At 39.7% G+C, this 23782-nt stretch overlaps 1 protein-coding gene across 1 annotated transcript in view; it reads left to right on the top strand.

Moving 5' to 3' along the window:
* Positions 1 to 23782, top strand: part of ano1b (anoctamin 1, calcium activated chloride channel b) — a 59655-nt gene that overhangs the window by 27785 nt on the left and 8088 nt on the right. Inside the window, exons 11-19 of the mRNA XM_076112421.1 lie at positions 2435 to 2595; positions 4000 to 4082; positions 11903 to 11977; positions 12147 to 12215; positions 12323 to 12524; positions 18344 to 18455; positions 18589 to 18646; positions 22102 to 22202; positions 22619 to 22761. Of these exons, the coding sequence (XP_075968536.1) occupies positions 2435 to 2595; positions 4000 to 4082; positions 11903 to 11977; positions 12147 to 12215; positions 12323 to 12524; positions 18344 to 18455; positions 18589 to 18646; positions 22102 to 22202; positions 22619 to 22761 (1004 nt within the window). The remainder of the gene's footprint in view (positions 1 to 2434; positions 2596 to 3999; positions 4083 to 11902; positions 11978 to 12146; positions 12216 to 12322; positions 12525 to 18343; positions 18456 to 18588; positions 18647 to 22101; positions 22203 to 22618; positions 22762 to 23782) is intronic.

The following is a 23782-nucleotide window of genomic DNA, read 5'->3' as shown; positions in this document are numbered from 1 at the left end:
GCCAATACATTCACAGCTAAAACGTTAAAAACATCTCTCTCTCTCTCTCTCTCTCTCTCTACCTCTCTCTCTACCTCTACCTCTCTCTCTCTACCTCTCTCTCTACCTCTACCTCAGACTCGGTAACGTTGCCCATACAGCATTTACCAACATAAGTGGGCCGAATGGAGATGACATGCAGGTGGTGGTGGCAGACTGGCAGTTGAATAGAATCATGTGGCTATAAGCTTCTGCTTCTGTAGTTGGAAGAAGAACAATACCCCTAAACGGAGGCAGAGGCATTTTGCGTTTCCCTAGTGGTCCTTTAACTTTATCCCCAACACTCACAGTCGGCATCTTTCTCAGCTCAGCTGCCTGTTCCATCAGTATCCGACTGAACTCTGGCGGCGCCTGTTGTGCGCTACATTACATCACATCACATCAATACAGCATCATACAAAGCAGAGCGTCTGTATTTATGACAGTATTGAAAATCCTACCGTTGAGTTATCTAAATACCCTGGTTGTCACGCCAGGGGGCAAAAGGGTCAACAGGAGATGGACCCAAACGCAGAGACACAGGAGAACAGGGCCCCGTTCCTCGTACGTGGCTAACTGAGTTAGCCGGATCATTTTCAGGATAAGATTACATAGATCAGGCTTTTCAGTTCCACGAAGCAAGTTTGGCAACACATTCATAAGCTTGAACCTGCTCCAGCGCAGGCTAACTGAAGGTAGCTGGATAAGCTTGCCACACCCCCGGAAAAAATGGCAGCTCCTGTCATATACGGTAGTCTAATGCGCTTGCGCATATACTGGGGGTTATACGGGAGTTCCAGAAATGCATGTAAAGTGAGACACACGGTGATCCATTAAAACCAGCTGCGCAAACTAAGAAGCCTCTATTGCATTAATGTACAGCTCCCTTCCTCAGAGATCCCATTGATCAAGGAGCGATATTAGTTAGATTAGCGTTTTATAGGGAGAGAGTTCTTCCACATCGCCAAGATCCGTGATCACATCACGATGACTTCCTATACGAGCGCTATCGATTCTGCCGACAAGGAATCATTTATTTACAAGACCTTCTCGAGCCATACATTGAACACCACACGCCGCAGCCGAGCATTGACTGTTACAGTCTCACAGACTGTATGCAGACTGTATGCAGCCTTGCGCTGTTTTGCGAGTGGTACATTTTTGTACAGTGTCTGCGATGCGGAGAACATCGGGAAAGCCGCTGCATGCCGTGCTGTTCGTAAAGTGTATTTGGCGCTTAATAAACTTATGGATGTATTCATTATATTACCATGGCACATATTGTATTGACTCACCATTCTGAATAATGTGTTTGTGCTTAGTGTTTACTTGCTCCCATGTCCTCTTGATGGCTGGGTTGCATACATGGGGGTTAAAGCACTCATAATTATATGACAGTGTTATTAGTACACCAGCATATTATTATTGTAGAAAATGATTAAGGTGGACTCATGATAAGAATAGAGAGAATCACACACTTTCTTTTCACTGCTTAAATTGATTGAATTTCTGATTATGAATGATACATACATACTGATCCGCCCACACACAGATTCACACACACATATTCAAACTCCTAGTTCTATATGGTAATCTACACATACATGTATATACACATATATAGTAGGCTACATGATACATAAGGGCATACAGTACATATATCCTCATATTAATTCGTATCAATTAGATACTCTTTGGGCTTGTTTTTATCTATTTATTCTGAAAGAGTTGAGAATTATTTTCGCTATATCTCATTCGATGATGTATTCCATTAAGCCTACTGCCAGCAGGCACATTTAAAGAAATATAATCTGATTGATTGGGGTGATGAGGCACTTAAAATGAGCCTATACATTTCCCCAACACTTACGCATTTAACTTGTCTGCGATATTTTGCCATGCTTCTTGTCTAGCCCTCGCAGCGGTGGCAGTGTTAGATTTTGCCGTGATTATGGTCTTGAATTCCTCATGATCATCTCCTGCTCGTCAGCAGAGAAAAAAGAGGCTCTTTCTTTGAGTTTATTTGCCATTGTACTGTTAGAAAATCGTGGTTTCGGTGATCGACGCTTCCCCCTTTTGAAGTAGAGCGGGCACGCGCAATTATCCTGATCCTGATCGTCTGGTTCGAATTAACGAGACTGTTTGAGAGCGGATCAGCCTTGGAGAAACCGACATAGCCTGATTTCAATCATCGGGTTAATTTCAGCTGGCTAATAGGACATTTGATCGACTTAGTTGAACCACGTACGAGGAACGGGGCCCAGATGAATGATTCAGAGTGATTTTTAATAAACAAAGAAATGTCAAAAACAATCACATTTATGAAATATGAATCGGTATGTTGATGTGTGATATGGACTGTGTGAATGTGTGTTTGTGTACACGTGGCTTGATGTGTGTGTGTCTTGTTTTCCAGCATGGAGATCTGCCACCCGAGGAACAACATCACCATGTGTCCTCTGTGTGACCGAGTGTGCAGCTACTGGAAGCTTAGCACGGCCTGTGCAACCGCCCGGGCCAGTCACCTGTTTGACAACCCCGCCACCGTTTTCTTCTCCATATTCATGGCTCTGTGGGGTGAGGGAACGAACATCAGCTCTCTTGAAAATACATGCAATACATACAATCACTGTCCACTGTATGTCCTGTCATTTGTGGTGAAATTTAATCGACGTATCATTAAACCACGTTGCCCTTGTTTACTGTTACTACATTTGAGGCAAAGGTACACAAATACGGCCTCTCACAGTCAGCTCTTTGATTTTGCCAGCTGAAATGTCCCCCCCCCCCCCCCCCCCCCCCCCCCCCCCCCCCGCCAACAGTGAACAATCCAGTCCTGAACTGGGAACTTATTTAAATTATTTAAATGTGACAAAATATAGATAGCTAATGATACGCTAACTCTTGGCCTTGGAAGTATCACTAGGTTACTACTGTAGTAAGTTACGGTAGTTAGCTGGGCGGCTTACATTAAACAAACAAACACACTGTTTAATCTATTCCTCTTATTGCTCCTGTGTTTTTGGTTTTGGAGAGGGTAAAAAAGGACAAAATATTAGTTAAATATAATATTTAACTAATATTCATAGACCCTGGTTAAATGAACATCCATGTTTGAGGACGAGGACTTTTAAAAAATACATCGTTTATCAAAGCCAGAAGCTGTAAAAACAGACATTATCGTAGGATTTTCAACTTTCCAGCGGCCCTCGAACACGTCATGTGTAAGGAACACTTCCATCAGGAAAAGCAACCAAATATGAGCTTAAGTGTAATATTTAATCAAAAACACTTAGCTCTACTTCACATTAATATGTTGCTCCTCATGCTCCTCAGCGCAACTTATCAACCCAGTATTTAACTATCCAAATAATAAAATAAGAAATATATCAGAGACGCTGATAGAAGGCATTTACCACCAGTCTATAGTTATGTACCTATAGTACATAACTATTAATCCGGATCTGAATGCAGAATCTGGAGGCTGCGGGACTAGATTTTGGTATCAGAAGTGTTCTGGTTTCCGTTTGTAGTCAGAGTTGTATTGAGCAATCACATTCGAGCGGGCTTTGGCCTCATGCAGGTAAACAGTCCGTGTGAAAGCAAACGCAATTTGGGAACCAACAGGCTATTGTCTGACAGCTATTTAGCTTTATATTAGCTAACAAATAAAATGTTAACTGAGTATAAACTGGACACCCATGAAACTCCACTAATATTGTAAACAATGAGCAGTAGACTGAAGAGGAAGTCTTGGCCCTGATGTCCGCTGTCTACACTGGAACCCCCAAAATATTGTCCGTTGCCTCCAGAGTCTTATCGTCATCAGATAGTTTGAGATATTGACTAACCATGTACCTATTACCACCACCGTCCTCCCTTAGCCAATGCACCTGGTCAGCCAAATGCAAAAGATTTAAAGTTGAAGGGTAATAAAAAGTGCCTCTGTATTGGTCTAATTATATTCTGTCTGGTTCAAAGCTGCCATGTTCATGGAGCACTGGAAGAGGAGGCAGATGAGACTGAACTATGAATGGGACCTGACTGGGTTTGAAGATGAGGAGGTGAGTGGTGACCAAATAACATAACCATTCACGTTTTCATTTCGACCACCGTAGATTTCCTACACTTTGGCACACAGGAGAAGTGTCAGTTGAGTGCAATCTACAACCTCACCACTAGATGCTGCCAATTCAACACATTCTCTGTTTAAAACAAATGGGAACCAACCAAAAGTGATGTAGTCGAGAAAATGTTTTAAGCTACCAAAGAAGTATTTTCAAATCATATGGATACAAGAAGTGAAATGAATGTAATAATCTAATGCTGTAGTTTTTACTAACACCCCCCATCTCCCTGTCAACCTTTCTCTGTCGCTCTCTGTCTCTGTCTTTCTCTGTCTCTCTGGGTTTATTTTTCACAGGAAGCTCTCAAGGTTTGGATAAATTAATTTTACTTGATAAAGTCCTCTCTTTACTCTTTTAGTCTTTCTGCTGCAGCTTCCAAACTCAGATCATAACACAAGACATATGTGTGTTACTATGAATTCAATTTGCAAATGGAGTCTTTGTTCTATTTACATGGTGCACAACGTAACTGAGGTTTTGTCCATTAGTGTAGGTATTAGAATGAGGCCAAACATTATCAGAATTGCTTCAGTGACAAAAAAAGTCAAAATTATTTACACTTAACATGTAGCATTCTAAAATAACGCCGAACGCCAAATCTAGACAAACTGCAACAAGGAGAAGTGATCGCAATCACTTGTCAAAAGATTCAGAATCTGTGGAACCTAGACGTCAGGGGGCCACATGCATACCTCTCAGCGCTGATTCAACATTAAACTCTATTTATGCACACAGAAATATGCATACGCATGATTCTTTTCAGAATTATGAAGCCGTGCTTACGCATTGTTCTGTTTTATGAAGCTATCTCATTATAACATTGTGCACGCATGTATCGAACAGATTTTTAATCCCACATTGAGCCATACATGGACATAGACATGCCTTTAATCATTTATTTAAATTAATGATTATATAAAATATAAAGAAGAATAAAATGATACGTCATCAATCAATTTTATACGTACCAGAGCTTTTCATTTTTTTATTTTTGTGCTTATGCATTGTATATCTCTTGATGAGGCATTATATAATCATATAAAGGCAAGTTTTAATATGGAAAACTATGATAAACTAGTCAACAACAATATGCCTCTTTAAAGTGTTACGTTGCTACCACCTAACTATGCATACAATACATCTCGCGCACACAAGAGTGTTTGGTAGGAATGTGTGTGTGTGTGTGACACACATGACAGCAGCCAATTCACAAGAACAAATTCCCTCAATTATTAAGAACGTAAAATCTGAAGTAAATAGCTAATCTTTTGAAACACTATATCTCACTCTCGTTGTGAGAGATCATACTACAGAAACAAGGTCTTCATGTTTGCTTGACATCAATATTGTTTTTCTACCTGTTGCTTCTTTCTGTTTGTCACATTGAATGGAGCCTGAGATGGATGCTTATTTAAGACAAAATAAGGCAAATAGGATCACATTAACATATATTTCTGTTAAATTCAACACACAAACTACAGCCTCAAAAATTAACAAAGGGTGGAATCAAAAAGTCAGAGGAAATTATTTTTACTGATTAATGTCAGAAATATATCTGATAATTACATTAATTCACCAGTATAACGCATTTTTTTCAGGAAAATAACATAATAATATATGTACATAGTTAATTACAGAAAAGTCCCACTCCCAGTCTCCATAAAATGCTGCTATCAACCTTTACAATATGATCACTTTTCCTCTCTTGAAGTGCTGCGATTATTTCCTGACCTTTCAACTCAACCATTTCTTTCTCCTGCTCGCTTTTATTCTAACTGCGAGTGTTCATTTCATTTCCTGACACAATGTTTCATTTAAAATCTATGTTATGTTTAAACACACCAGTGGTTCGGGGGGTGAGTATGGACTCTACTGTTATGCTCATTAAACAGCGTGTCAGAGAAAACAGCTGCCACCTGTAAACAACCTGATAGACCAGGACGACTTTCTGACAATTTCAGGACATCGTTTAGTGCCCGACGTCCAATTTTTTGCGGCGAGTCCCGCACTATTCGTACTAGTCTTCCCATGTTTCAGCTTTTTAGCTGATAGAGCATGTTTAATCGCCGGCGGAACCCGTCTGTGAGAGAAATCCCTCTGATTGGCTGTATAGAAATGACAAAATTTGATAAAACTTTGCAAAAATTGTGCAAAAAAGTTTTCACACTCGCTTGAGTAGTTTTTTTTGCCTCTGTCGAAAAGCATTGATGTGATAAATGGATTATGTAAAGGGCTTTGCAGAATAAGTTCTGATATAAGGCAACATTAACTCACATGACTGATCAGTTATATCTGCTGTCACCGCCTTCTTGGATAGTGCCATAACACGCAAATGCTTGTCTTTGATCGTATACAGCGGCCAATAGTAGCTGATCGATGTCCAAACAAACCTTGAGACCTCTCTTCCTTTTTCTCTCATAGATGGGTTAGAGGTGGTTAGATGGTCATGGTGACTTGTTTTGTTTCAGATTCAAGACCTACCGGATTACAGCCATGCAAAGCCTATAGCGCCAACTTCTGACCAAACTCCCCTGTAGCCGAGTTTGTTCCCTCCAAACGAGTTGATGGAAACGCACCTTATTTGAATTTCTGTTTTTGTAACATTTCAAAAGTTCGCTAAAAAACCTGATGTTGTGAATAGGGGCCACATGCACATTTAAAGAGGTTACTTTCCCAAACAAAAGGGAAGCCTAAATCATGCCTACAAGTGTGCTGACTCAGCAGAGATAACTTTAAATGAGAAAAGTTGATCTACAGGAGAATAATTATGCCTGAGAGCTTTACTGCATTATATTCCATTATATTCTAAATCCAGTGGTGGGCCGTCAGTGCCTTCAAAGCCTTCTCTGCTGGCCGAAACAGAATCACAAAGTTATAGCTATTTTATAATTTAATAATTTTTCTTAAATACACTACATGTATTATAATTTATAAAAATATTTTTCCCATTATCTTATTTTCTTATTGCACAGGTACTGTCTTCCTCAGTTGCTCTGCTTCCAGTGCAGCTTGTTTTAAGTATAGCTTTTATCCAATCAGATTTCACCTCTGTGTCTCTAAGTAAGAAGAGAGGCCCGAGGCCTGCAGACTCACAAGTGAATCCCTTTGCAGTTTAAGTAAATGGGGACGATATTGTTAATTGTCATAGTCTTCAACCAATCAGATCTTTAGTTTGACATGTTGGGCATATTCTTTGACGTGCCAGAGCCTGCTAGCTGGCCTACAAGTACGTGATTGGTCAGTGGGCTAGTGTGACATGTTGGGCAGTGACGATCCCAATATCTGCTGCCTCTGTCGAGCGGACATTTTCAGCCCTCAAACGCATTAAAACCTATTCAAGAAATACAACTGAGGAGGCTCGACTATCTTCACTGGCGTCCATGAATCGAGAAGGACTTCTTACTGGAACTAAAACGCACGGATGTACTGAACAACCGTGGGATTAAACTCTTTATTAACAAAGAAAGCAGGATGGACTTTGTCTTTAAATAGTGAACAGCAGCTCTGGTAAGTTAAATGCGTTTGTTTTTACATCTGCAGTAGCTTTAATATGCTTGTTTATATATTATTATTTGTACAACTTGATTTTATGAAGATGGATTTTTGTTTGGTTTTATATGTGATAGGAACCATTGTTACGTCCAATGTTGCTCTGGGGACATATTTAGCTGGTGCCAGTGTTAGCAACTTGGCGACTCTCTCGCTAAATCTGGCGACTTTCCAAACCCTCATGCCGACTTTTTTTGTCAAAAGCTACTAGCGACAAATCTAGCGACTTTTTCTGGTGTTGTTGGAGACTTTTGTGGTGTTTTGACTCGTTAAAGCACGTACATTCTGCACTGTTATGAACGAGCAGCGGGAGCTGCCGTGAGCCCCTCCGCCGCCCCAAAGCACACACAGGCGCCTCGCGCAGCAGTCCCAGCTGCAGTCAGAGCAGAGAGGAGACGCACTCTATCTACAGGTGTTGGCTTCATTTTGACACGAAACAAATAATAACCGTAGCTGTGTTTCAGCTGCAGGACAGCAGTGAAGGCCCAGATATAAAAAGCACGGCCCGCCACTGTCTAAATCGTCACATGGCGTCTGAATTTTGTGTCTTCCTTTACATAAATTAAGACATTTACACCATCAATTAATTATATCTATTATTGATAATAAATTGATAAATTAGTGCCTAAAAATTTACCAGAAAGCAGGAATTTAAGTGTTTTGACGCTCAAATGTCCTGTGAGTGTCCCCTAAAATGTTAAACTAAAAACCTACACCCTTGCTAGGTGGTATAGGCTTGGAACCGAGTAAAATGGTCCATGAGTATTTCAGGGTACTGGATCTGTATTTTGCAAGTAATATCAGTTGTCGTAGCTGCCTTGTCTTTCTGAACAACAGTCCACCTTCAAGCTGACGCCTTCCCCTCTCAGGCAAGATTCTCCTTACAGGGAGATTCGATCGGTTGGTGTTTGTTTCAGGCTCTTCATGACTTACAGCAGTGGTCACCAACCTTTTTAAGCCCAAGATCCCCGACCTCTGCCTTGGTGACAGGCAAGATCTACCTATTGAGGCGTTGAGAGAAAAAGACTGTCCAGACCAAGGGCATTTCTAGGATTCAAAGAAAGGGGGGGCTTAGCCCCAAGGGGAGCGTGACATGTTTGCGCGGGTGTCATGTTTGACGGCAATTTTTTTGGGGGCCTATTCGGGGCCGCGAAAATCCATTGTTTCAGACAGTTCATAGATTGGTTCAATCAGAAAGTGTGATTTTGCCCTGTAGTTTTGCTTGCATTCAGTATATGATAACACAAGAGACAGAATTTAAGGGTCACAGTGAAATTTGACAACACAACTATGAACTTTTCTCAAATAAAGACAGAGAAATAATTTTCCTGCTTGTGAAGGAAAGACAGATAAACTAGCTTTCATATCCGCGTCACTCCCAAATCCTAATTCTTAAAGGGACCGCACACAATGGATGGAGAATGGACCAGACAGTGTCAACTTTTGAGTTGTTTACTTGTTTTATTATGAGCAGAAGGGAATAAGCTTTTGATCAACATTTACATCTATTTTGTTGTCCGTGTAGTTTTTACATACCAGTGATATTTTATGCTCATTTGGACACTATCACTGAGATAAAGATGAACTAGTTCAGTGTCAAATATACCATTCAATGGAGAAAAAAACATGAATAACTAAAATATAAGAACACATTTCAAGTACATCTTAATTATCGAATGATGAATATTGTATGATGGGCTGAAATGGAAGGCACCCAATGCATTTACTATAATCAAGTCAAACTAGGATTACAATCTACAGAGAAAAACACTATAGGACTAGATCCGGACAGGACTTTCTGCTTTGACATGATTTTAATCAGTCTGAAGTTGCTTTCGCGTTGCCTGTGGAGTCTGTCGATTGTGCACACGTCTCTTCAGTTGCATGCCCTTATAAGGAGCTGGCGGGGCGTTTCTGTATGCAAATCCAGGTGCACGCGATTTAAGAATCCTCATTCGGGGGAGCACAGCTGAGAACACACTTCGGCTGTGTATGAACCCATTTTCAGGCGGAGATCTTTTCTGACGTTGGTCTTCCGAAGTCCGTAAGAAAACATTTCAGAAGACACTTCAGAAAATGTTCGAGAATGAGGCCCAATGTGTTTCTGAATTTATTTTTATTTTATTTTGGAGAGCGACCACTGACTTAAGCATGGTTGGTAGATGTGCTGAAAATAAATGGCAGGGCCAGGTTGGGGTAAGACATGATGTTTATACGTTCGTCAAGGACCATGTGGAGGGATTGAAGCAGGTCAAACTCAGGCCCACCAAATGTGAAGGAAGATGTGCTCTTTGTCCAAAGGCACCTGTAAGGGACCAGGGTACACATAAAGCTGGGAGAGCAGGTAAAGTGGAGAAAATAGGGATTTTATTCACCCAAAGTATGTACAATAATTAGGATGGGTAACAAAATCAAGCAAAAGTGACAAATCAAAATAACTGTAAAAACTTAACATAATTGCCATACTATAAAGTCCATAGTTAATTGCAGGGGTGTGAAGACATTCCTCTGCTGTGGTGCAGATGTAAAGGCTCCTGACAACACCCCTCTTGCTGTTGTAGAATGGTACAGTCCAATTGTCCAGGCTTATCAATTAAGGGAGGTGTGATGCAGCTGCTCAGTCTTTTGCCAGAAGGATGGTCGGCTGCAAAACACTGAAATATAAAGTCAGCCAAAACAAGTATCTTTATGTCTCGCATCATAATGTAAAGAATAGTGAAACAGAACCTTCCCTATGCCTGGTTGATGGTTTGCAGCCACCACAGCACCTCTCAGCCAATGGAGTGAATTGGATTGACCCCCAAACGCTGCTGGAGATATCCGAAAGCTGCTGTCTGATATCCGCTAAGCTACTATCGGGCGGATGACAGATTTAAAAAGCCATTGTGTGAATTCCTACAGGCGAAAGAAAAACCTGCAGCCCAACTTTAGTTCAAACTGTGAGACAGTGTGCAAGAGTCTGTTGTTTATATTCCATTCATTTGTCCAACAGGTATTTGATTGCATTGGAAATAAAAAAATTCTTCCAAGTATAATAAGGTGGTCTTGCACATCACGTGTGTATCATGTGATCGGTGTACTTTATTTAAATGCCTTTTACAGCTCTTGGACAGTGTTGGGAACTAAATTATTGACATCAATAGAATTATTAATGTCAGTAAGATTATTAAAAATGATTAATAATAACGGGGCACCACCCTGAGGACAGGGACCAATAACCAAACTATAAACTAAGTCTCATAATTAGTGTTCACTCACAATGTCAATAGTCAAAGTACTATTCCACATTCGGAGTGAAACGTGAAGGTTTTGAGTACGAGCACAGGCCACATATCCAGCTATTATTACAATACACATGCACAAAGTGATCACAGACAGCTGCTCTTTAAAGTATAACAGAGTTTATTAAGTTCCAATAATAATGATCAAGTCAACTAATATCTAAACTAACAACAAATACTATACATTTATGAGCTTGCTATCGAGAGAGAGAGAGAGAGAGAGAGAGAGAGAGGCAAACTGCTCAGACAATGGCAGATGTAATCTAAAACGTGACACGTGGGTTAGTAGACGAAGAGATCTCATCACAGAAACCCGGCTGGCGATCTTGGACTTGCCCAACCGCGGTTCTGATCTTTGAAACGATAAAATAACAAACTAGCGGTGACTGATCTATCTCAAAACACGATTGCAGCAGTATGAAATACACAGTAATTTCTACACAACATTAACGATCTCGGTCATTAATCTCAGCGATTATTGAGCATGCACACCACGTTATAACAATAGAGTAACTTAAGCAAATCAAACAAGATAATAAACAAACAATGACCTAACTAAGCCCAGACATCAAGCTAAACATAAGGTAAGATGTACTATTTGTACTATTCTACAAAGAAGGGCTGCACCACAGGGGGTCCTGGGGTGTCTGTGGCTGTTTGTTCAATGGGATCGCAGTTTTGATGTTTTATTGCTTATGTATCTAAGGCCATGTAAAACATTCCTTGGCGCTTGCTGTTATCTTCCACCCAGATCAGGCCTTTTGCTGAACAAACAGGCCCAAGTCTTTTCTTTTGTTTAAAGCACATGGTGCCAAGTCTTTGTCAGACCCCAACAACAGACTAGTCTCTTCTTCCACAGACATTCAAATCCACCACTTATGTTTCACTGTCTTTGTCTGTCATTTCTGTTTTGTGCCACCATCACAGGACCACCCCAGGGCCGAGTATGAATTCAGAGTCATGCAGAAGTCTCTGAGCAAAGATCAGAAATCACAGCACAAGGTAATTACATGGTAGTCTCTACATATTTATATCATTCAAGTTGTGTGTGTCACAAGTTCGTTCCTATTTTTTTTAGCACTTTTTACAGCCTTTCAGTCTTTTTTCACCTCTGCATTGCCGTCAGTGTGTTTACATGCCTTGTTTCTGATTTTTATTTATCTATTTTTAGATTGAAAAGCTCACATGTCAAGACCGCCTTCCAGCCTACATGACTAACATTGTCATGATGCTGTTAATGGTAAGAAGAAGCCAATTCTCTGCATTAAAACAAGGTGGATTGTTTGTTTCTCTTCCCCCTCACAATCGTATTCTGTTTGTTGATCCTGAAAACCTTTTCATTGTCAGATCGGTGTTACGTTTGCCATCGTCTTTGGCGTGATCCTCTACCGGATCTCCACCAAAGCCGCCCTTTATATGAGCTCCAATCCGGTCACAAGGAGCAACGCACAACTGACGGTTAAAACCACCGCGGCAATCATCAACCTGGTGGTCATCCTCATACTGGATGAGGTGTACGGAGCTGTGGCACGATGGCTCACTGTGTTAGGTAAGTAACTAGGTCACATGTCTATGAAATTAGTCAGATTGTTTTCATCCAGCGTTCATAGCTATACTGATGAAAATAAATGCACTGTAATTCATCGATATCCCCACAAAATCAATTTGCATGTAATCCACGTAATCATAAACCAGGAAGTATAAAGACAGCAAAAACCAACACAGGGTGGAACAGAGGGGAGGTGGGCTGTTAACCAGGAGGCCGCTGTTCATTCCCCATGTTAATCGAGAAGTCAACGTTCATTTATTTATCACAAAACTTACATACTTAACTAATGGCACATCTAGTTGTTTTAAATCACAATATTTTCCTAAACATAACTATATGTTGTTTCCTGTATAGACAGGTTTATTTTGAAGAGACTGTAAGGATGCAACAAGCCGGTGTTGCTGGAATTTTGTAGAAAAATGCACAAAAAATGAGGAGTAACTTTTTCTTTCTTAAGACATCATACGAACTGTTGTATGAGGATACGTTGTAATCGTGGACAATGGGACTTTTTTAACAACAACAAAAATGAGTGGGTCACTCTTGTACCCTTTTTATTTTTTATTGTGCAGTCACCTTCTTCTTGAGACTGTTTTTGCTTAATGTATGATGATTGTAATGATTTGATATTGTGTCTGTGATTTTGTGAATAAAGAAATAACTTATAGACTGTGCAGCGATAAGAAAACAGCATCCGGAAAGTGTGTCAGAGAGAGTCAAGGCGTTCACTTAATGTTCACTGTTCAACGCAGGCAAGTAGAGTTTTGGTTCTGGAGATGCAAGGCTTTGTTTTGAAAGGGAATTTCACTTTCATAAGCATTCTGACTGACTCTGTAGCACAGAAAAATGTATTCAGGTGTTTTTATAATTCATATATATGGTGACAATTCCATGCAACAATATTGCTCAAATGCCATCTTAAATATATAAGATGTAAGTAGTAATTCATAACAATTTATATGAACAGTAAATTAGCATGACATAATACACATTTCAGGGCCTTTCAAAGCTATGTTATATAGCAGGTATTTTGTTACACACAGTGGGGTTTAATGGCATTTTATCCAATCGTAATCCAGTAGGGAATCCCCTTAACAAATCTTTATTTAATCTGTTTGCAATAAGCTTCAACCTTGGAAATAACTGAAACTCATGAGATCTGTAATCAATTCCTTTTGGGAGTTAAAGCAGAAACCACCTGCTCAGTAGCAATAATGCTAGCTTGAGATCAGTAAACTAGCAGGTGCTTGTTACAGGAAGTGCACCACTTCTCTAAAGAGTCTGGAAGTGGGCAGAAGCCCTGTTTCCAGAGTTATTTCCACACTCAAAATTCCCATTTCAATTGATTTTTATATACATACAGTGGAAACCGCTTATAGTGATCAACCGCTCATATGGATCAAAAAGCTTGGGACAGAATCATTCCTTTACAAATTATGTTTTTAAATAATTAGCTTTTATTAATCAAGCTTAGTGTTCGTTTTGGTTCTTCTCATACACGACTACATATGAGGCAAGGCAAGTTTATTTGTATAGCACATTTCAACAACAAGGTAATTCAAAGTGCTTCACATAAAACCATTAAAAGCATCAAAACATAAGGCAAAAGTAAAGGAGATTTAAAAACAATTAAGAACATACATTGAAACAATAAAAACAGTCATTAAAACACAAAAAAAATAAAAAATCAGTTTTATCAATACAGTTTTATCACATTGCGGAACTCTAACCCGGCCTCCCTGAGGTCTTATTTAGCGTGGGACTCCAACCCCGCCTCGGGACTCTAATTCGGACAATTGGACGCGGGACTCTAACCCCGTCTAGACGCGGGACTCCAACCCGGTCTCGGGACTCTAACCCAGCCTCTCTGAGGTCTTATTTAGCGTGGGACTCCAACCCCGCCTCGGGACTCTAACCCGGACAATTGGACGCGGGACTCTAACCCCGTCTCGACGCGGTAACTCCAACCCCGTCTCGGGACTCTAACCCGGCCTCTCTGAGGTCTTTCAATGATGCTTACACTTTTTATCGGTTTACCAGGACTTTTCAGACATCGTAACGTAACATCACTAAATTTCGTGTTTTCAATCAGCAGTATTTGGAAATTGATTAATATATTAATTGAATGTGGTTCAATTAAAGGCAGCAGCAAACAGAAAAGTCTTCAATCTTTATTTAAAGGAGCTGAGGGTCTCAGCAGACCTGCAGCTTTCTGGGACTTTGTTCCAGATATGTGGTGCAGAAAAACTGAAGCTTCTCCATGTTTAGTTCTGACTCTGGGAACAGAAAGTAGACCAGTCCCAGACGACCTAAGGGGTCGGGATGGTTCATAAGGTAGCAGCAGATCAGAGATGTATTTTGGCCCTCAACCATTCAGTGCTTTATAAACCAACAGCAGGATTTTAAAGTCAATTCTTTGTTTGACAGGAAGCCAGTGCAAAGACCTCAGAACTGGAGTGATGTGATCCACCCTCCTGGTCTTAGTGAGGACTCGAGCTGCAGCGTTCTGAATCAGCTGCAGCTTTCTGACAGACTTTTTACAGAGACCTGTAAACACACCGTTACAGTAGTCCAGTCTGCTGAAGATAAATGCATGGACAAGTTTTTCCAAATCCTGTTGAGACATAAGTCCTCTAATCCTTGATATATTCTTCAGGTGATAGTAGGCTGATTTTGTAATTGTCTTGATATGGCTGTTCAGGTTGAGGTCTGAATCCATAACTACACCTAGATTTCTGGCTTGGTTTGTGTGTTTTAACATCAGTGATTGAAGCTGAGCGGTGATTTTCAATCGTTCGTCCTTGGTACCAAAAACAATTACTTCTGTTTTATCTTTGTTTAATTGAAGAAAATTCTGGCACATCCAGTTGTTGATTTGTTCAATGCAGTTACCCAGCCCTTTTATGGGATTATAGTCCCCTGGTGACATAGTTATGTAGATTTGTGTGTCGTCTGCATAGTTATGATAACACACTTTGTTGTTTTCCATAATCTGAGCTAGTGGAAGCATGTAGATGTTGAACAGAAGAGGCCCCAGTATTGAACCTTGGGGAACACCACATGTCATTTTAGTCAGGTCTGATGTGTAATTAGCTACAGACACAAAGTATTCTCTGTCCTTCAAGTATGATTCAAACCAGTTAAGTGCTGTGCCAGAAAGTCCCACCCAGATTTTTAGTCTTTCTAGGAGTATGGCATGGTCGACCGTGTCGAATGCAGCACTGAGATCTAGTAATACTAAGACTGAAATTCTGCCATTGTCTGTGTTTAAGTGGATGTCGTTGAAAACCTTAACAAGAGCAGTTTCAGTACTGTGGTGCTGTCGAAAGCCTGACTGGAAGACATCAAAGCAGTTATTTACGGCCAAGAAGTTGTTCAGCTGTTGGAAAACTGCTTTTTCAATTATTTTACTTAAAAATGGGAGGTTTGATATTGGCCTATAATTTTTCATTGTTGCGGAGTCTAAACTAGCTTAATAACTGCAGTTTTTAGGGGTTGTGGGAAGACACCTGAAAGAAGGGATGTGTTTACAATTTGTAAAAGATCAGTGGTCATGCAGTTTGAAATATTTTTGAAAAAGTGTGTTGGTAGAATATCCAAGCAGCAGGAGGATGACTTCAGATGTTGTATAATGTCTTCAAGGCTTCTACGGTCGATTGAATGAAATTGTGTCATGATATTTGAATGGATGTTATTCAGAGAAGGGGACAACACATATCCTGTGGTTGGTGTGGAGGCACTGACTGCTTGTCTAATTTTCTGAATTTTGTCAGTAAAAAAGGAGGCAAATTGATTGCATGCCCAGGTGGATTGGAGCTCAGCAGCTACCGACACTGGAGGGTTTGTTAGCCTGTCGCCGGTAGCAAATAAGGCGCGTGTATTGTTATTGTTTTTGGTTATGATGTCAGAGAAGGACTGCTTAAGTTCCAAATTATAATTGCGAAGTCTCTCTTTATAGATGTCACAGTGAACCTGGAGATTAGTTTTTCGCCACCTGCGCTCAGCTTTCCGACACTCTCGTTTCTCTATTTTGACCAGCGTAGCATTTCTCCAAGGAGATCTTTGCTTACCCGAGACAACCTTCACTTTAGTGGGTGCAATGGCATCAATAATATTTTTAACTTTAGAATTGAAGCCATCTACAAGCTCATTGACTGAGATGCAAGAGAGGGCTGGTGTGGAGGAGAACTTCTGAATAAATAGTTCACTGGTGTTTTCAGAGATGTAACGCTTCGTCACAACCTCGATTTGGACATTTGTGTGCAAGGAGATTGCATTCTCAAAGAAAACACAGAAATGATCAGAGAGTGCAACATCAGTCACAGCGACCTTGGAAACTTTTACACCTTTGGTGATGATTAGGTCCAGAGTGTGCCCCCTGATGTGTGTGGATCCTGTCACATGCTGAGTCAGATCATAGTTATCAAGGACACCACATAGTTCTATAGACCCTCTGTCCTGGGGATTATCAACATGGATATTAAAATTTGCCAACAATAACAACACAGTCAAAATCAATACAGATTATAGACAGCAGTTCAGTAAACTCATCAAAGAAGGTTGCGCAGTATTTAGGCGGTCTGTAAATGTTTAGGAATAAAGCTTGAGTGGAATTCAGAGCCACATATGCAAAAGAACTAAAATGACCAAAGGACATCTGCTTGCATTGAAGAGAATCATTAAATAAAATAGCAACTCCACCTCCTTTCTTATACCTCCTTGTTTCACTCATGAAACTGAAGTTGTCAGGTGTTGATTCAATAAGAACAGCTGCACTGTTATCTTGATTTAACCATGTTTCAGTTAAAAACAAAATGTCCAGTTTGTGCCTAACAATAAAATCATTGATTAAAAATGTTTTTCCTGACAGAGACCTGACATTTAATAAAGCTAAGAGAGAAAGCTATGAGAGAAAATGAAGGAAAACTGCAGTAATTCTCATTTTCATTTTTTCTTTTTTTTTTTCTTACTCCCATGATACTTTGACTGGCGGTAATTTGTTTGCTTCCGGCTGGTTACCTGAAGAGAAAATAATTTTCTCTCAATAAAAAACGTAGTCTCTTTGAAGCTTATGACGAGCAAGCCAACGAGATATAACAGAGAAACTTCAGGCGACCTGTCGTCTAGTCTTTCTCTGTAGCATACACTAGAGTCTAGTGTATGGTATGTACTGTATAGTATGAATAGTGAAGCTGTCTATTTCATAAAAAAATATACAAACGTAAATTTGCATGAGAAATAAATATAAACAAAATCATCCGCTCATAGTGATCAATTTAACACAGACAGACTTGATCATTATAACTGTATATTTTAAATTTTATATCCTCAACACAGTCACACTGGATAATTGAATCATACCAGTTTTACTGGAGAAATGGACAACTTAAAAAATTGAATATGAGAAAATTACAAGTTTGCAGCTGTCATTGTATCTATGTAAATATGAATTTACACATTTGTGAATATTTAATCCGTGACTTCAGATCCAGAAGATGTGTGAATATTTTCTCTCATTGAAATTTTCAAAGTACAAGTTCCCATTTTTTCCTACAAGCTCCCATGTTTGTTTGTTTTTTGTTTGTGAATTCACATTCAGCTCACATATGTAAATATTTCTGTGAAAATTTAAACACAGATTTTTGTTCTACACGCTCTCACATTGTATTCTACAAGTTCTCACATCAATCCACAAACTCTTGCATTTTGAAACATATTAACCTTAATACATGTGGCCAAAAAGTGGAGTGCTTACAATCAGAGGTTATGTTTTGGCCTGTTTTTCACTGCAAATTGCAACATTTTCTCTTTGTTTTTAGAGGTTCCTAAAACAGACAAGAGTTTTGAGGAACGACTGATCTTCAAGACCTTTATTCTCAAGTTTGTCAACGCTTTCACCCCCATCATCTACATTGCTTTCTTCAGGGGAAGGTTGGTCCCCTCATTGTATTTTAAAGTGTAATTTTGTCATTGTAATATGTTTAATCACTCTTATATAATTTCAACAAATGTCATGATGATAAATGAAAACAGTTTTAAACCTGTTCATTAATTTTTCCTCTAGACTGGTAGGCAGACCAGGCAGCTACCTGTATGTGTTTGAATCCTACAGAATGGAAGAGGTAAATTCACAAATTTTTACAAATTATCTGCAAACAAAACCTGTTGTGACCACACACTGAAGTGCTTTTTCACCTGCTTAGAACAACAATTAACACCCTTTCCAGAGAGCATTTTTCCGTTGAAAAGACGTCTACGCCCACCGTTGAAAAGACGTTCAAAAGTGAAGGTTTTTTCACCGACTATTTATAGACGTTGATTGAATGTTCACGTTTAGACCAGATTTCAACGGGATTTGCAATACTAAAATGTTTCGTCCTCTACATTGTGCTAATAATAGTATATCTTCATTTTAGAGGCTTACTAAGAAACCACATCCACATTTATCAGTTGAAAGCCAATATTGCACATCCCGGTGAAATTTGGTCTAAATGTGAACGTTTTTTAATCAACGTCTTCAAATAGTCGGCAAAAAAACTTTCACTTTTGAACCACTTTTAAATGTCACCGTATTTTAAATGTCGAAACGCTCACAGTTCAATACTATACTAGCAATTAAATACTTAATCATAGTAACACATCTTCAGTTTCCACTTATAGGACAAAGAAGACCAAGGCAACAATTCATATGTATTTATTACGCAACAATATAAATATAACAAACTATGTTATTTATATACAACCATAATCTCCCTTTCCTTCTTTAAAAGTCGTTGTCAAAGCCACACAGGAGCCGGTTTCAGAAGAACTGCCATATTATCTGTAAATAAAACGTATTAGAAAAACATTCACTTTTAGACCAGTTTTGAACATCTTTTCACAGGAGACCATAGTCGTCTTTTAAATGTCTTTTCAACGGAACGATGCTGACTTGGATATTACGCAGTATAATACTTTATATTGTTTGTATATTGCTGTAAGCCAAATAACAATGTTTTGACCGTCTCCTTATTTGTACATTACTTTGTTTTACTCACGTCCTCCCCATTTAAACTGTGTACAGCTCCACTCGCTGTCCGTCGTGTGTTTTAGATGTGAATTATCCTAAATACTCGATTTTATAACGTCGGGCTACAGCGACAGTCCATAAAGAGTCTCCAACATTAACTAACACACGTTTATGTTTACTGTTCGTCCATGCTGATGTAGCCACAAGCTAGCAGCCTTGACCGCATGGTGAGCATGATACTAATGGTGGATATTTTGGTTTGCAATATTGTAATTCAGTAGTTCAAGTACTTACAGAGTATGTCGTTAGCGTGATGCCTCGTTTAATCCGTCAGCTCGTTCACTTTGCTCCGCAGGTCCCGTGCCGTGTTTCCAGACACAGTGCATGTTTAAAAGTTGTAGTAGGATTTCTGAGCCTAAGTTCCTGCGCATGCGTGTTCCAGCAGCAAACACACACTCGTGTTTTACATGAACATACAGACTGTACAGACAGAATGTGCTCTGCTCTCATTACGATGTCCTGGGAGCTTCTTGTTGACAGCACAGAGTCTATAGTTCCATATTTATGATGTTTTATATGAAACATTAAATGCGTTGAAATCACGTCTTCGCAGTGGCGGGCCGTGCATTTTATGCCTGGGCCTTCTGCTGTCCTACTACAGTTGAACAGCTACGGTGCAGATACATGAATCCGTGCATGACGGGACGCTGCGTCATTAACGGACAATGCATAGTCAAATCAACGTAATTAACACAATGACAACAACAAAGTCATAAGAACCAGTCACATGTCATATGACAACAAAGCATGACATATCAATCCAGCAAACCTGCAGCGGATCCACGCATTCCACCACAAAGAGCACATTCAAATATTCATAAAAACGTTACTGCAGATGGAAAAAAAACAAACGCAGTTTGTCACTTACCGAATTATTTGTTGACAAAGAGTTTAATCCCAGTACATCGTTTCAGTTCCAGTAAGAAGTCCTTCTCGATTCATATTTCGCCGGTCTACGGTGGCCGGTTCACAGCGGGGCAGGGATCCCACCTCCGCCGGCCGGCGAAAATAAGCTAATGGGAAAAAAAATTATAATACATGTAGTGTATTTATGAAAAATTATTAAATTATAATATAGCTATAACTTTGTGATTCTGTTTAGGCCAGCAGAGAAGGCTTAGCTGGCCCTGACGGCCCACCACTGCGTCTTCGTGTAGACCACATTTCACCGGCCAGCGTAATATAACTTTGGAGAAATACGTTCAAAGTAACCAATTTCGTCTCTCTTTCAACCTACAACTGAACAAACCATCAATATTTTAAAACAAATTGGTGTTTTGTGACACGTTGATGTTGGAACCGCATTTTAGCCGGTTGAAAATACGGTGAAAATAGATCTTAGACGTTCAGACCCAATTTCAACCACTTTTCAACCAGAAATCAACGTTGAAATCCGGGTTGGTGCTCACTGGGATTGTACTCTACTTTGTTGACATTTACATTGTTCTTTCTTACCTTGGTGAACATTCTTGGAAATATTTCATAAAACACCTGCTGTGTGTGGTGTGTATTCGGATTTTACATTTTCATACTGTACAACCTTGCAGACACTGACTGAAGCTCTCACCGCCTCCAGCCTTGTCAACTTTTATATATTGACATACTAACAACCTACCGGGGCTGAAGCTGCCACCAGCCAGACAGTAAAATAACAACCATCAGTCAAGTCATTTGGATCAAGGCAAAATAGTGGGAGTATGGATAAACGACATGTACTTGGGAACATTTCACATCAAAACTATTCATACCAGCAGTGATTTAAATATGCGACACCAACACTTGTTCAATAAAAGGTTGCAATAGATTCGTTCAACCAACTGGCAGGATACTATTGACTCAGAGCAGCGTCAGTCAGTCTGTCTGAGCTAAACTGTTGTATAGTCTGAGCAACTGTAAGATATTTTATTGAGTTTCCTTTCAGCGAACATGTACGAACAGAAGGAGTGGATCTGGTCTGTGCTGCCTTTGTCAATGTTGAAAGGAGGAATAAAGTTTGCTGTCTTGGTTCAGACTATGGAGCTTTCATGTTGTTGTACAGTATTGTGTACATATAGAATATGTATTTCCGCACAACGGGGTTGGTTGATGCCTTTATTAGCGGTATGAAAGCTTCAAAAATCAACCTTGTTTCGGAATTTCTTTTACTTTTTTGCGGCGTAATATTCTCGTTCTGTGTGAAAGTACTCATGACAAAAACAACAGTTTGAAAAATATATTGACGTGCATGGCTTTAGAAAGTTTATACTTTATAAATAAACTTAAACTATATATTATTTCCTCCAGCTGTGAGCTGCTGATTTAGATCAATCTTGGAATAGCTAAGTGTTACTTGGGTTTAGAATTTTTTTCAGAACAGAAGTCGTAGCCAAGTGCTGTCACTGATAAACTATTTCCTTTGATCAACAATCCTTTAAACTCTTACACATACAGTACAGTATGTTGTCATTCTCCACTTGTTAAAACACCTTGTTGCTATGGTAGACTGATGTTTTGGTGTCTTTTTTTCAGTGTGCTCATGGAGGCTGTTTGATGGAGCTCTGCATCCAGCTGAGCATCACCATGTTGGGAAAGCAGCTAATTCAGAACAACCTTTTTGAGATTGGCGTACCGTAAGTATGCATCACTTTGAACTGGTCGTCTATCATCACAAATAACAGTCATGAAGCTGAAATCACTGTTTCCTTTAATAAGAAAGGAACAGAGCCTCCAATAGTCAACTAAACAAATCTTTTTACGTTCCAAGATGGTAAAGCAAATCAGCTGGTAAAACAGAAACCAGCATGTTCGTTTTGAGAAACGGGAATAAACATTGTTGACAGTAGGTTACCATGACTACAGAACTAGTAATAATTGTTACAACGCCCTAGGGAATCCTAGCTCAACACAAAAACAGACTCTCAGGACTTATCAGCAAAATAATAAACAGAACAAAACTAAATGAATCCAAACCTTTATGCATGGATGCATACCACGAAGGGAAAGAGAGACAGTCTGTCTGACATGTGTTTGTGTGTGTGTTCCTCAGCAAGCTGAAGAAGCTGATTCGCTACATTCGGTCAAAGCAAGGGGCCTTTCAAGAAGAAGAGAGACAGAAGAAACTGCAGAGATATGAAACTGACCACTTCCTGGAGCCGTTTGCCGGGTTAACACCTGAATACATGGAAATGAGTCAGTACCACACTCTGTGTCCTCGGCACCAGACAAAAATAGAAGCAGAGCGTTCACAAGTACGATTTTTATGGGATCTTCTATAGATAAATGCCTGGCTGACACCTGAGAGTGAATCAAAGACCACCAATGTTTAACTGGTCTGAATCATGAGACTGAATGATGACTCATCAGATCATGTGCCAGTGTCCTACTGCTGTGGTAGACCACAGGATGCAAGTTAAAAATAAAGTCATCCTCTCCTTTTCAGCAGTGGCGGGCCGTGCATTTTATACCTGGGCCTTCACTGCTGTCCTGCAGCTGAAATACCACCTTATAACCACATGATGGCGCCACAGCTATTATTCGTTTACTGTAACTATTTATGTAATCGAACAGTACCTTTGAATAATACTAGTGCATTTGGAAAATGCAGAATGTTAAATTGTAGGAAATATATTGTTTTCTGCGCTCATGTAGGACAGTGGTTCTCAACTGGTCTGGCTGCGTGGTCCACCAACACCCCTTAATGACAAGCCACGACCCATTCTTCTCTATTGGAGTCCGTCTTATGATTTTACTTTCACAACTGACATAAGGAATCTACTGCTCTGCTATCTCTTTCCTCGTCTCAGCCCCCTGTGTCACGGTGTGTGTACATCTCACTGGAGTCAGGAAACTTGTCAGAATGCCCATATTTGATTGGCTGAGCTGCATCATGTGATTGTTTCACGATAGTCATTATAAAATAGCTATAACTTTATGATTCTGTTTAGGCCAGCAGAGAAGGCTTTGCAGGCCCTGAGGGCCCACCACTGCTTTTCAGTGACACATATCTAACACCATGACCTGATGGAACAACAAACACGCACCAAATGCTCCCATATTTACGTTCTACTCACAGTACAGAAGCTAAAGACGCTCTAATTTCTGTCTAATTTCAGTTTCACTTGGACTTAAAGTAAAGGAAAAAAATATAATTAAGTCTATGTAAGAACAAAAACTTTATAAAAATTTGTTTTACTTTTCTTAATGCAAACAA

This window comes from Anarhichas minor, unplaced genomic scaffold, assembly GCF_050575085.1.
Source record: "Anarhichas minor isolate MPS153535 unplaced genomic scaffold, ASM5057508v1 ptg000005l, whole genome shotgun sequence".
Lineage (NCBI taxonomy): Eukaryota > Metazoa > Chordata > Actinopteri > Perciformes > Anarhichadidae > Anarhichas > Anarhichas minor.
This window is presented reverse-complemented; position numbering and strand designations above follow the sequence as displayed.